Source organism: Malus sylvestris, chromosome 11 (genome assembly GCF_916048215.2).
Source record: "Malus sylvestris chromosome 11, drMalSylv7.2, whole genome shotgun sequence".
Lineage (NCBI taxonomy): Eukaryota > Viridiplantae > Streptophyta > Magnoliopsida > Rosales > Rosaceae > Malus > Malus sylvestris.
Genome location: NC_062270.1, coordinates 2,625,634 through 2,637,936, shown reverse-complemented (window position 1 = coordinate 2,637,936; position 12,303 = coordinate 2,625,634). Strand labels below are relative to the sequence as shown.

Genomic DNA, 12,303 nt, shown 5'->3' with positions numbered 1-12,303 from the left:
TTGAAATTGTCCACATTAATGGTCATTCTATGAAAAATATTCATTAAATAAGAATAAAATGACAAAAATATTTTCAATTTTTGTCAGATCATTTTGGCCTATTGTTTATTAAATTAAATGTATTTTTATCATTTTGATTCTTATTTAACATAATGTTTCACGGAATAATCAAAATGATTGATGGTAGACAATCTTATAGACCACTTATATTGATTTCAAATCTCAAAAACAAAGTGATGAGTTATGCAAATCTCAGAAAATATTTTGGCTAAAAAGCCTATCCCTTGAATAGATGTTTAAGAAATGAAATTGAGTAAGATTCATGATGGAGTGAAGTTTTTACAAGTGGTGCATTGCCCCAGTATTTCGGGTTTAAATCCTAGTTCTTTTCATAATTTAGATGAATTTAATGTAGATTATTTATCGTTTGTCATTTTATTTTGGTAGAATCTCGATGGTACAAGAAATTTTTTTGATATAAAAAAATAACATAAACCTCACTTTTCGAAAGAAAAAAAATACATAGATAAAAAAATAAAAGACAAAATCTCTCTAAAACAAAATATAAAAGATAAGAAAGCTACAAAACAAACAAATTTTAAAAGGAATACGTTTGCGATTGTGTCAGAATTCCACATGCTAGAAAAGTTGCAGTTCCACTATCCTCGTGACAATCCACGTACAACAAAAGTTAATAAGTTATATTCTTTCTAGAATCACATATCTAGTTTACCATTGAGTCAATTTCAAATATAACACAATAATGTGTGATCAGAAACTTAGCATCAAAGAAAAATAATTAGAAAAACTTTTATGTTTTGAAAAATTGATTCATGTGCCTAGTCTTAAGTATGTAACGACACTAAAACAATATACAACTATCATGATATCACATTTCTCGAATAATATAAAGAAAATTAGTAACCGACTTATTGCGAACATCCTTTGACAAATGATGGCACTTATAATTTCGCTTTTTAAAATGGCTTTTTCTAATCAATTTTATAATATACTAGCAACGGTGCCCGCGCGTTGCTGCGGGTTTTAAAACTGTATAAAACATGCAAAAAGTTTTAAATAGATATGATATGCAATACTATTTAGATATATGTTGAAATTTGTTTACAATCATATGGATCGACGGTTGTATTGCCATTGTTCTAATATTCCCATCTTTTACAAATTTGATATCCCAAGTGTCCTTAACTGAAAGAAAAGATAAAAGTGGTTCTATTGTTATTGTTCTAATATTCACATCTTTTACAAATTTGATGTCCTAAGAGTTCTTAACTAAAAGAAAAGATAATAGTTTCTTTCTCACCGAAATCTATCAATTTGAATCAAATGTACCTAAGAAGTATAGATAGCATACTTTGTAATTTTTGCAAGCTGGACACCTGCAATATTAATAGTGACATAATTTCTTCCTAAGCCATCAGAAAAACCAAAATTGAACAGAACTTCCTCCCCACTCCTCTAACCAAATAAAAGAAGTAATGGTTCTCTTTTGAAACCTCTAATCACATGACACAGAACCACACAGAACAGAAATAAAAAAATAAAAAAACAAAAAAAAACTAAACACATTAACTCTTGACAAAAACTTATTACAGAAGAATGGAAAGTCACTGAAAACACAAATCACCAATGAAAAAAATGAGGAAACAAATCAGCAACCTAACTTATATAGCATTAGGATGAACCATGCTAATTTGTTCATAACTGATCTGTCTCCCTACATTTTTCAAACTTGCAACCACATATAGTATTATAACATAATGATCAAACAAACAAAACAGATTAATTCTTAAGCACACATTAAGTCTCGAGCATGGAAAGGCTTTGGTTTCTTGCAAAATAATAGAAAATAAAATAAGAAACCCGTTGGAAAAGTTGGCAATAGATTGGTTAAAAAACAATTTAAAATACTTTTGTATGACTTGGTGATTCTAAACACTATTTGTTTCCAGATGAAATTAAACATTGTAAAGAAACATGCCCCAAATCAGCTGAAGAACTCATAATAGAAAATCTACTTTGCAATTTATCATAACCTTTTCCATCACAGAACATGGATTCTATAATGTTGGTTGAATAGGTTGGAGCATACCTCGTAGTTTGTGCAAGCTAGAATCACATTGTTATAACACAATGAAAAAATTGGGGTCAAACCTGTTATGAAACAACATTTTAATTAAACGAATGAATGTGGAAATGAGCTGGTTAAAGTATGTTCATTTTTTAGCTGGATACAGGTGACATAATGGATGTTTGTTAAAATTATCGACATCACAGATATGCACATAATGAGGAGTGGTAACATACCTTGTTATTTTTGGAAGCGAGAGAGATGTAGAATGTCAATAGTGACATAAATTTATTGTCAGAGATTTTAAAAACTACAGGAAAGTTGTAATCACATGATACTGTAATTAAATGAGAGAAATCCATAGTGTAGAGAAGGAAAAAAAAATTTGTACACAGCAAGTTCATAGAAAGACCTATCGGTTAAAAACGGGAAATAACGAAAAAAAGAAAATTATCATTAGGAAATTAGGGCAAAATCTTGGTCAGGCAACGTAAGGAGTTAGGTTTTAGAGGAGCCATCATTGTTCAACATTGGTTTAAAGGTGTTTCAACGCAGAAAAAAATGTAGAGGGATATAAATGTAACAGAAAAGTAACCAAAGTAAGTAGCACTATTTACAATGAACTGAAAATGTGAAACATGTTGTAGAAAGCGATGCAAGTGATCATATTTTTTTTTTAAATTGTAAAAATAGCAACAAATGATGTTCAGAGATGGATCATATATGCCTTATTTAGTGTCTTTGTGGTATACAGATATATGAATCCGTGAGTTGTTTGTGGTTTGATTTTTAGCAGCATCATCATGTCCATGTTTTCTCTTCAGATGAACTGATTGTTACCAATATATAAACAAACAGTTTCTTCTTTTCACCTGTTGTAAATAGATGGTAAACTACCTAGTTAATCATTTAAGGACTTAAGATGGACATCCAAAAGTATGAACCTACATGTTTTAATCATAGATATATTTCGCCAGTATCCTTTGATTGAGGAGAAGAAGATAATATGAATTGTACAATTGTTTAACCTATCGAACTAATAATAAGAATGTTGGATAGATAGATTTAACAATTTTGGTTGCAACATCTTTGATAATACCTTTGGATGTCCAACTAAATCCATTTATGGGTAAGGAAGTAGTTAATCATGTATTAAGACCAGGTGAAAAGCAGACATTGAAGATGTACGTCAGTAATAACCAGTTCCTCGGAAGAGAAGGGTTAGCAAAAACTTAATTTAAGCGGCAAACATATATGGAAAAAGCAATAAATTATAATTTTTTAAATAAACTACTGATTGTTACAGGAATGTACCTCCATATGAAACAAAGTAGGTGATCAACTGTGCAAGCAAGCGAGATTCAACAGGCTGATTACCTAGTTTGTAGAAAAAAAAGAGATTAGCATTAACATGTTTTTAAGTAAATGTAATATTTTTATACACATTTTATAAATTTAAATCCAGACGGTTACATAATCACAAAGAAAGTATAGCAAATGTCGACAATGTACATGTATTGTTCAAGCAAGGATTCAATAATTTAAAAACATAACGTTTTCGTTGCATAATATCATTAATAAAGAAATTTATTGAATAATTGAATAAGAAATACAAAAATGCTTTAAGAAAACAGGAAAAATTCAAAGAGAGTATATCAATGTGGAGACAAAAAATGGAAGAAAATTTAACCAGTGTTTCTATGCATATATGAAACAGTCTAACACATTATAAAGTTGGAATAATACAAAAGAATCTATAATGTGGGCAAAGTTAAAAAAAATAGTTGTATTAAAACATAACCAAGTTTAATGTTTGTTTTGTACATTATCTTTGGCTTGCTTATATAATTCATTGTGTATAGACAAAACGTAGGTAAGCATAACAGTTAACAGTTTCACTGTAAATTTTGAAGGACATCTTTAAAGACTATATTTGCAGTATAATTTTTTACATCATTTTCTCCATGAGATATTAAAATTTTGAGACATTTTCTTGATGTTACTCTAGATAATGCAACGTATAGCTGACCATGGTTAAAAACTGGCTCAAGAAGATATAATCCTACTTGTCTCAAAGATTGTTCTCAATGACTGAAGGTGATGGTATACAGTTGATTGACTCGTTTCGGATGAAGACAACTGTGAACATTTCTAAGCCAAAAGCTGTTGTGATGTTTGTTAGAGAGATTTTCCCATCAAATCTCTCTGACACAGCGGAAACAGACTGCACGTGCTGCCTCTTCCGTTCTGATTCATTATCTGCAAAATATGCATCTATCGAACACCAGAAGTCTAACTATAGAACATTATCTTAACGGAAAACAGAAACTACAAAATTTGAACTTTGATCTAAAAGTTATTCATCAATTTCTTTATATCTTTTGAATAAGAAATTATTGCATAAAATGAATGTATCCTGTTCACCACAGATTAGTAATCAATTCTAATTTGGTCTATATATATATATATATATATATATATATATATATATGTATATGTATATGTATATGTTGCCATTGTCCTAACAAATGGATCTCTTAAAACTCGATATGGAGCATTCTTCTCTTCCCATGTTTGTAGGATATATTACATGGAGATGACCTTCTCTGGCAATTCTATAGGACGTGATCAAACTTTTGTGCGTTTTCCTCTGTGATTTGTTTCCTTTGACTATCTTAAATGTATAAGAAAGATTGAAAAAGATAAATGTATATTAGATAAAAGCTTGATGAAACGTAAGAAAAAAATACCTGTCCATCCGAACTCCATCTTATATAGTTAATAGATACATATGAATCATTTCCCAAAGCTTCATGAAATAATGACATGCTTAAGTTTCCTATCATGTCAGTAAGAGTAATTTAATCTAGAAGAAGAGCCACCTTTAAGGCCATTGAGCATGCTTCAAGATCGCACACTAAAATTCTTCGAAACCAATTTTGTCATGGAACTAACATCTCACAATCCTTTGGCCTTTCTCCAACGTCAATTTCAATGTTGCATGAAAAAAGATCAGTACTTTCTATAATTATATCTTAAAAGTTCATAATAATAAAAATCAGAAATGATACGCACCTTGTCACTCTTCCAATGACTTCACTGATGGCATAGTCATTAAGTATCCAATCACATCTAGTGCCAATTCTCCCTTCCCCTTGGCACGGTGTTTCTATTTCAATGACATCACTCCTGTCCCACAAACCCACATTTTAAGTTTTTTCAAGATTAGAAATCAAAACCAAGGTTGCTGTTTATTTCGTTAGATCATGTTCTAAAAATTTAGCTGTATAATGCCTCATCCCTTAGCAAAGTTGAGAGAAAAGCTTTTCCAACAAAAAAGTAACGTCTTCTTGACAATCATGACTACCTAACCACAATGCCCACTGTCCAATCAACTGAGAAAACAGAAGGGTCCAATGGAGGTGTTCCTTTCTCTGCTCATCATCCCAGATCTCTTTAAGTGTTGTTTCATGGTGCATCTCAGAAAGATATCAATCACAAAAGGCCAAACATAACTATTACCCTAAAAAAAAAAAAACATAAAAAAAAAGCCTCACCTCTGTATGCCTATATGAATAATTCCCACATAGAGGCACATTAAGATCATCCGGCTCCGCCGTCTCCAAATTCTCTTATCTTTTTCCTCCTGATGAAGCCGTTTCCTCAAAGTTCTCGACGTCATGGCGCTTGCTAATCCTATATAATCAGACTGCATTTCCAAACAAATCATCTCATCAGTCGCGTTGTTATGAGCCAAATGCAGCATCTTTCACACACTGGTAAACAAACCAATACCAGATTCTCTCGAAACTTAAATTAAAACTAACACACACATATGCATAAGCACATTACTTACACTCTAACCACTAAATAAGTGCAATTTGACACTAATCCACAACTGCTTACAGTCCCGTAGCTAACAATATATACACATACATATCTATATGCACAGAAACATGAAGATTTCAGAAAATGAAACATAAAAACAAAGATGGACAATGTAGGACATTGTAGGACAGTGTAGGCAAAGTTTTGGTAGCTGGGTGAAAACAAAAACAACCACTAATACAATCAAGTAAAATAAATGCAAACCAAGAACATGTAGAAGTATATAAATGCAGAAAAGAAAACAAACCTCTTGTAGAAGTGATGAGAAGGAATGAAAAACCAGAACACCACCTGTTCAAAAATACAAAAATGAAAAGAAAAAAAATCAGTCTTCAAAACTCTGTGCAAAATAGTGAATTTGTGTTATCATCATATTATCCTCACCATTATCATTATCACTACCCTCCTGCAATTCCTTGTTCTCCGATTTCAAATCACTCTAATTCTCATCCCAGTACTTCTATAATTCTCAAGTCACAAAATTCCAGTAAGAGTATGCCGAAACACAAAATCAAAATTCAATTTCATTTTGCACAAAGCAACTTAAAGATTGAGACTTTTATTTACTTCTACAATTATACACACTTTTGAGCCCTAAATTTTCCCGGAAACAAAAGAAAGTGAAAGAAGTCATACCTGGTTCGAGAGGGCTTGCAAGCTTCTATACAAAAACCCTAAAATTTGAACAACAACGTTTCCTGAAATAAAAAACTAAATCAGATCAAACAACCACACAAAAAATACCAAAAAAACAACAGAATACTCAATACAAAAAGGCAAAGGCTTGAATTTTATACTAATCTATTTGGAAATTTTCTTCTTAACCAAACAAATGATCAAGAAGTTAATGAAGCAAAGCACCTGAAACGCATGATCGGTTCCTGGAAAACGGCGGAGAGAAATAGAGAGAGTACGTTTTTAGATGATCGGATTGGATTTGAGGCAAGAGAGGGAGAGAAAGAGAGAGGAAGAGAAGCAGAAAGGCGATGGAACAAAATGGAAGACGCTGGAAGGGTCTTCCTTACCAACAACGATGACACGCGGAGACTACGTACAAAGGGTAGCCAAAACATCCACCGATGACGGACACGTGGAATCAATGGGCATAAGCGGCATTTCAGTGCCCCAAAAACCAAAGAGAGGAACAATCGGAGGAAAAAGCCAGGGACAAAAGCGTCCCATCACTGGTCATCCACAGTATCACCTGATTGGGTTTTAGTATATAGAGATATAGAGATATGTGAAGCTTTGTAGCGCCCTTCATTTATCTATAAAAGGGGGCAAAAATGCAGCAACCACCTTAACACAACACAAAGGACAAGAAGACAAAGTTGATCATTTGGCAGACCAGGAAAACGCATGGCAATTGTTCCTATGTTTTGAATGACTAATTCATGTGTATAGTCTAAAAGTGTAACGGCCATAAATAATTTTTATAGGGCAAGTACGCTATCATTTTGATATCACATTGCTCGAATAATACAAGGGTAATTAATCACAATAGACATGTTTTGACAAATTGTATCTGTGAGAAGTTATATAGTTTCCTTCATTAATTGGAAAGGGGGTGAAATATGAGCTTACTCAATTGACAATTTTTAACTTTGAGCTTACCCAATTGGAAATTTGTCAACTTTGAGCTTAAGCAATTGGAAATTTCTAAACTTTCAGCTTACCCAGTTGGTGATTTGTATCAAAAAGTTTTCAAATATGCTGTTTTTTTTTTTTTTTTTTTGTGTGAGAAAGCGTCCTTTTAGACATCTTCCATCCGATATGAGGCCCTATACTAGTCGGTGTAGCAAATTTGTGGTGGAGATAGTATCAAATCATTCCGCTGATGTTTCACTCAAGTTTTGCATTTGAACATATTACATTGATTTATTCTTGAACTGGTTTTTTTTTTTTTAATTTATTTTTTATCGAAACCGTAGGATAATTTATACTAAATTCATATGAACTATAGAAATGGGTAGAGATTCGAATTTCGGTACAAAAAAGTGACCACACCGCGCTAGTCAACTTAACTTAAACCAAGTATGCGGCCTTTTAAGTGCAAATTTTGTAATCTAACCTAATATGGAATTCTCTATACTAGTCGTGTAGCAAAGCTATACATGTTTCAAGAGTTGCAAACTATTATTTTTGGAAAAGAAAAGTATGATTCGATGTTCAATCTTTTGGTGTATGATCGTGAATAAGCAAATTGACCAAAAGAGGAAGAATAAAGGCAATAAAGTTGCTCTATATATACATACTCTTACGACACCCCCATACCAAAATACATATATTTCTAGCATTCACTTATCATCCTTGAGGACAACGAGGTTAAAACTAAAACCAGTGGCATTCGAAGTGGCGGTGCCAAAGAAACAAGAAAGCAGCAGGAGATGCTGACCAAATTACTCAATAGCTCAGGCAATTGGCCTTCTGCCAATGGAACTTGTTACTCTTCTTAACTACAATCAGTCTGCCAATTATCTGAGATAACAATTACTATTCGGCTTGAAAGGGTGTCGCCTGGTCAAGAAACTGTTCACAAATAGACTTTGAAAATCTACAATCAGTCTGCCAATTTTCTGCAGCTCCAACTGCTTCATTTTCTCCTGCTCCATTCTTGTCCTTTTCCTGGTTGGCATCTCTCTTTTAGCATAAGACACCCACAGATGCGAAGCTGACTAAGTGAAGAAGACAGACCCTCCTCTGGAATGGATGCTAGCTTTGGACATCTAGAGAGTTGCAGAGATTGAAGGGAGGTGAGGAATTGAAAGCCCTTCCACATCAAAGGCCAAGTTCCTGAGATTGTCGAGCCAGAACATAAGGAACCTATTAGGGAACTTAATAGGTTCCTTATGTTTATTCTCATGAAAAGTGGGAACGACAAGGAAATTCTGTGTAGTTAGATCCAAAGGTCACATGACGATGGTAATTCTGTGTTCAGATGATCACTTATGTCCGCGTCCGTACAATGATCAGCATCTCGTCCTCATTAATATCGTCCATCAAGTATTCAGTAAAACCCAACCATCAATTCCGACAGATTCATTCCTATCACTGCCGTCTTGTCTTAAGTGGATGTGGTCCTAAAATTAGTTTTTCACCATCAGTTTCTTTCTGATGATCAATGACTGTTGCCTGCTACTCCTCCACCTCCAGTTTCCTGCTGCGGGGTTCCGAGGCCTCCATTGGTGTAAGAAATTTATATATGTTCCAAGAGTTGCAAGCTTTAATTTTTGGAAAAGAAGTATATGATTCGTTGTTCAATCTTTTGGTGTATGATCGTGAATAAGCAAATTGACCGAAAGAGGAAAAATAATGGCAATAAAGATTGCTATATATCCATAATCTTACAACACCTCCATACCAAAATACATACTTTTCTAGCCTTCTCTTATCATCCTTCAGGAGAATGAGGCTAAAAGTAAAACTGAAACCAATGCCGACCAAAGTGGCGGCGCCAAAGAAAAATCAAGGCAGCAGGAGATGCTGACCAAATTACTCAATAGCTCATGCAATTGCCCTTCTGCCAATGGAACTTGTTACTCTTCTTAACTACAATCACACTGCAAATTATCTGAGATAAGTTACAACAGACTCCTATATATAAAAATTAAAAAATTAAAAAAAAAAGTTCTAGACGTTTCAGCTACATTTCGGCTTGGAAGGGTGTTGCCTGCTCAAGAAACTGTTCACAAATAGACTTTGAAAATCTGCAACGAGAAATAAAAACCAATTACTACAAGTATTTTGGTTTGATAGGCAGTAACTAAAGGCATTTTACATTTCGCAGAAGGAAAATTGCTCCTTTAACAACCAAACTGGCAGCGTAAATGTAGTTTAGAGCATGGAGAGGAAAAATGAGAATAATCAATAAAGGTAAACATTACCTCTTCATGATCAAAAGCTCTTATTACTGAGGAATATACTGAATAGAGTTTAGCACATTCCGCTGTTGTTTAATTGATGCTTTTCGGGCAAGAGGACTGCAAATGAGCATATTGGAACTTAGTCCAGCAGTATCTAAAAATTGACCAGCCAAAATGCCAATGCAATAGCTACGAAGATCGGGACTTTAAACCATAAAAGTACCTTCAGAGATGCAGCAAAAGCTTTCTGGGGGGGGGGGGGGGGGCGAATATCGTCTTTGGATCTGCTCTATTCTGGCTAGAAACGGCAAAAGCCAGGCAGTTTTTACTGCACAAAACAAGAACCAAACAACAGATATTTTATAGCGCAGCTGAGTTGACACTTTCAAAGGGTACACAATCTATGCCTTTCGCTAAAGATACATATCACCAAGATGATTGTGACGCTCTTTAACTTGAAAATCATATTTCATATATAACAATTGAAAAACATACCTTAACCATGAAGGAATAAATTTACTATTTGGTATGACATTATCGTCATCGTCATTTTCATCATCAGATTCTTTGTATGCAGAGATGTCATAATACTGCACTTGACTTGTAATGCCAAGTGAATTCTCCATTTCTCTGTCTAAATTGCTAGGTACCTTAAATATCACAGGAAGTATCAGCGAGAGGCTTTACAGACAAGGTAAAAGTGCACAACAGCATGCAGCTATTCATGAATAAGAAACTTTCTAAAGGTGGTTCAGACTTGAGTTTACGATAAGCTATTAGGAGTTTTAAAAGAAGAGAACTCTTGCACTTAGGCGAGTGTAGCCCTATTTCCTGGTATAAAGAAGGCCTCAAAATAGGTTCAACCCAACAAATTTAGAGGTCGTATGCAAACTTCAACAACAGAGGATTATAATTCATGCTATGCTCACAGTTTATCACTCTGCTCCTGCCTATGCAAGTAAAAGCACTCAACATATGCAACTAGATCCTAAGATATGGCGGGTATCGATTGTTAAAAAGTCATTAGCATTTACCTCTGCTTTATATCCATAACTACTCGAGGCCTCATGGAACTTTTCGTGGATAATATTTTCTCTTCCGGCATTGCTTATTGAAATCCTTGAAGTACTAGGCTCAGTCTCCAAACTATTTCTGGAATTGTCAAATCCCCTTTCTTTGTCCATTTTAGATTTCTTACCGCCAGGGCTTCTTCCATCCTATACAAGAAAGCCCAATATAGAATGTGAAATCTAACATTTTAAAATATATATGAAATGAGGCAGAGCATAAAGAATCATACAGTGGAGTGGTTTTTCATTTCTTTCTCTAGTTTTTCAGCAGGTAACTTGTCTTCATGTTCTCTCCGCTGTCTACGAGCTTCAACATGCATTCTTTTTCTTTCCTTCTCCTTCCTTTCTTCCTATTCCCTTTGTCTCTTCTTTGATGCCATATCAGCCTCTTTTTTCTTCCTCTCTTCTTCTTTCCATTTTTCTGCAGCTCCAACTGCTTCATATTCTCCTGCTCCATTCTTGACCGCTCAAGTTTCAGACCATCCTCTAATTGCTTGACAGCACCATTCATGGTCCTCATATCCACACCCTCTAGAAGCCCAGTTGGAAGAGACTGGTAGAGATGTGGAAAATTATGCAACTTATATGGTCCTCATATCCACACCCTCTTGACCTTCCATAAAACGCCTGACCAATATCATAAAGTTTCTTTCTCGAGCAACTATGACTATCCTCACTCGTCAAAGCTATTTCCCTTTCCAGCAATGCTAGTTGGTTCATCATCTGTTTGCATAACGAACCCGTCAAGCTCAGGCTTTTGTATCATCAGAACCAATCAAATCCAAGGATTGGCCATGTGGAGATCCAAATGGTCCCTTCAAGATCAAACGATTTCATGCATTTTTTTTTCCCACCACACCAGATTCCCAGTTTTTCCAGTGCTCTGCCCCCCACGCCAGGAAATCATATTCAAATTCAACAAAACTATCCTGCTCACTCAACTCGATCTGAGATCCCATGGGCTCCAAATAAACTAGTGTTGCGAGGAACGCGAGAGAAGAAACCTTGGCCCAGAAATAGCCATGGTTGTTGTCGTCAAAGAATCGCCCTCAAAGCAAGACAGAACCAGCTCTACTGTGTGAGCCAAATGAAGGTCTCCCAAAGCAGCCACTCATGAAACCCCGAAAATCTTCAGCCACATGAAGGACATAAATTTAAAAAAAATAAAAAACAAATATTGTGGATAATAATAATAATAACAAAACATTCCTTGAGAAGATGATACCTGGACCTAGAGAATGGGATCGAATCAACTATCAGCTTCAAATCGGCTGTCAATCGATCTGTATTTTAGGGATGTGGGATATTTTGTGCCAGTAGCGTCCTTTTCCTGGTTGGCATCTCTCTTTTAGCATTGGGCACTCAGAGATGGTAAGTCGCTCTAGTGAAGGAG

At 34.6% G+C, this 12,303-nt stretch overlaps 1 protein-coding gene and 1 long non-coding RNA gene across 17 annotated transcripts in view; both read right to left on the bottom strand.

Moving 5' to 3' along the window:
* Window positions 1-1,084: 1,084 nt before the first annotated feature.
* On the bottom strand, window positions 1,085-7,002 carry LOC126591061 (uncharacterized). Of its 5 annotated transcripts, XR_007612238.1 has the most exons (10): window positions 6,839-7,002; window positions 6,614-6,675; window positions 6,362-6,437; window positions 6,225-6,268; window positions 5,647-5,798; window positions 5,165-5,278; window positions 4,972-5,062; window positions 2,326-3,466; window positions 2,111-2,172; window positions 1,085-1,397 (listed from the first exon to the last, which is right to left on the bottom strand). It is a non-coding gene; the product is annotated as an uncharacterized LOC126591061 (long non-coding RNA). The 5 variants fall into 5 exon arrangements; XR_007612235.1 differs by having other exon boundaries at window positions 2,111-3,466; XR_007612236.1 differs by lacking the exon at window positions 1,085-1,397 and adding an exon at window positions 4,156-4,348 and having other exon boundaries at window positions 2,025-3,466.
* A 1,197-nt stretch (window positions 7,003-8,199) lies between these two features.
* The window catches only part of LOC126591052 (uncharacterized), a 39,442-nt gene continuing 35,338 nt past the window's right edge, over window positions 8,200-12,303 (bottom strand). For 2 of the 12 annotated variants that reach the window (XM_050256598.1, XM_050256592.1), the window contains exon 10: window positions 8,200-8,531. Coding sequence is in view for 2 of the 12 variants with exons in the window: in XM_050256595.1 (XP_050112552.1) it covers window positions 9,911-9,957 (47 nt within the window). In the remaining 10 variants the exon portion in view is untranslated. Of the gene's footprint in view, window positions 8,532-9,268; window positions 9,685-9,861; window positions 9,958-10,063; window positions 10,169-10,335; window positions 10,491-10,874; window positions 11,058-11,140; window positions 11,182-12,303 lie in introns of those variants that run through there. The other 10 variants (XM_050256597.1, XM_050256590.1, XR_007612233.1 and 7 more) reach the window with 9 other exon arrangements.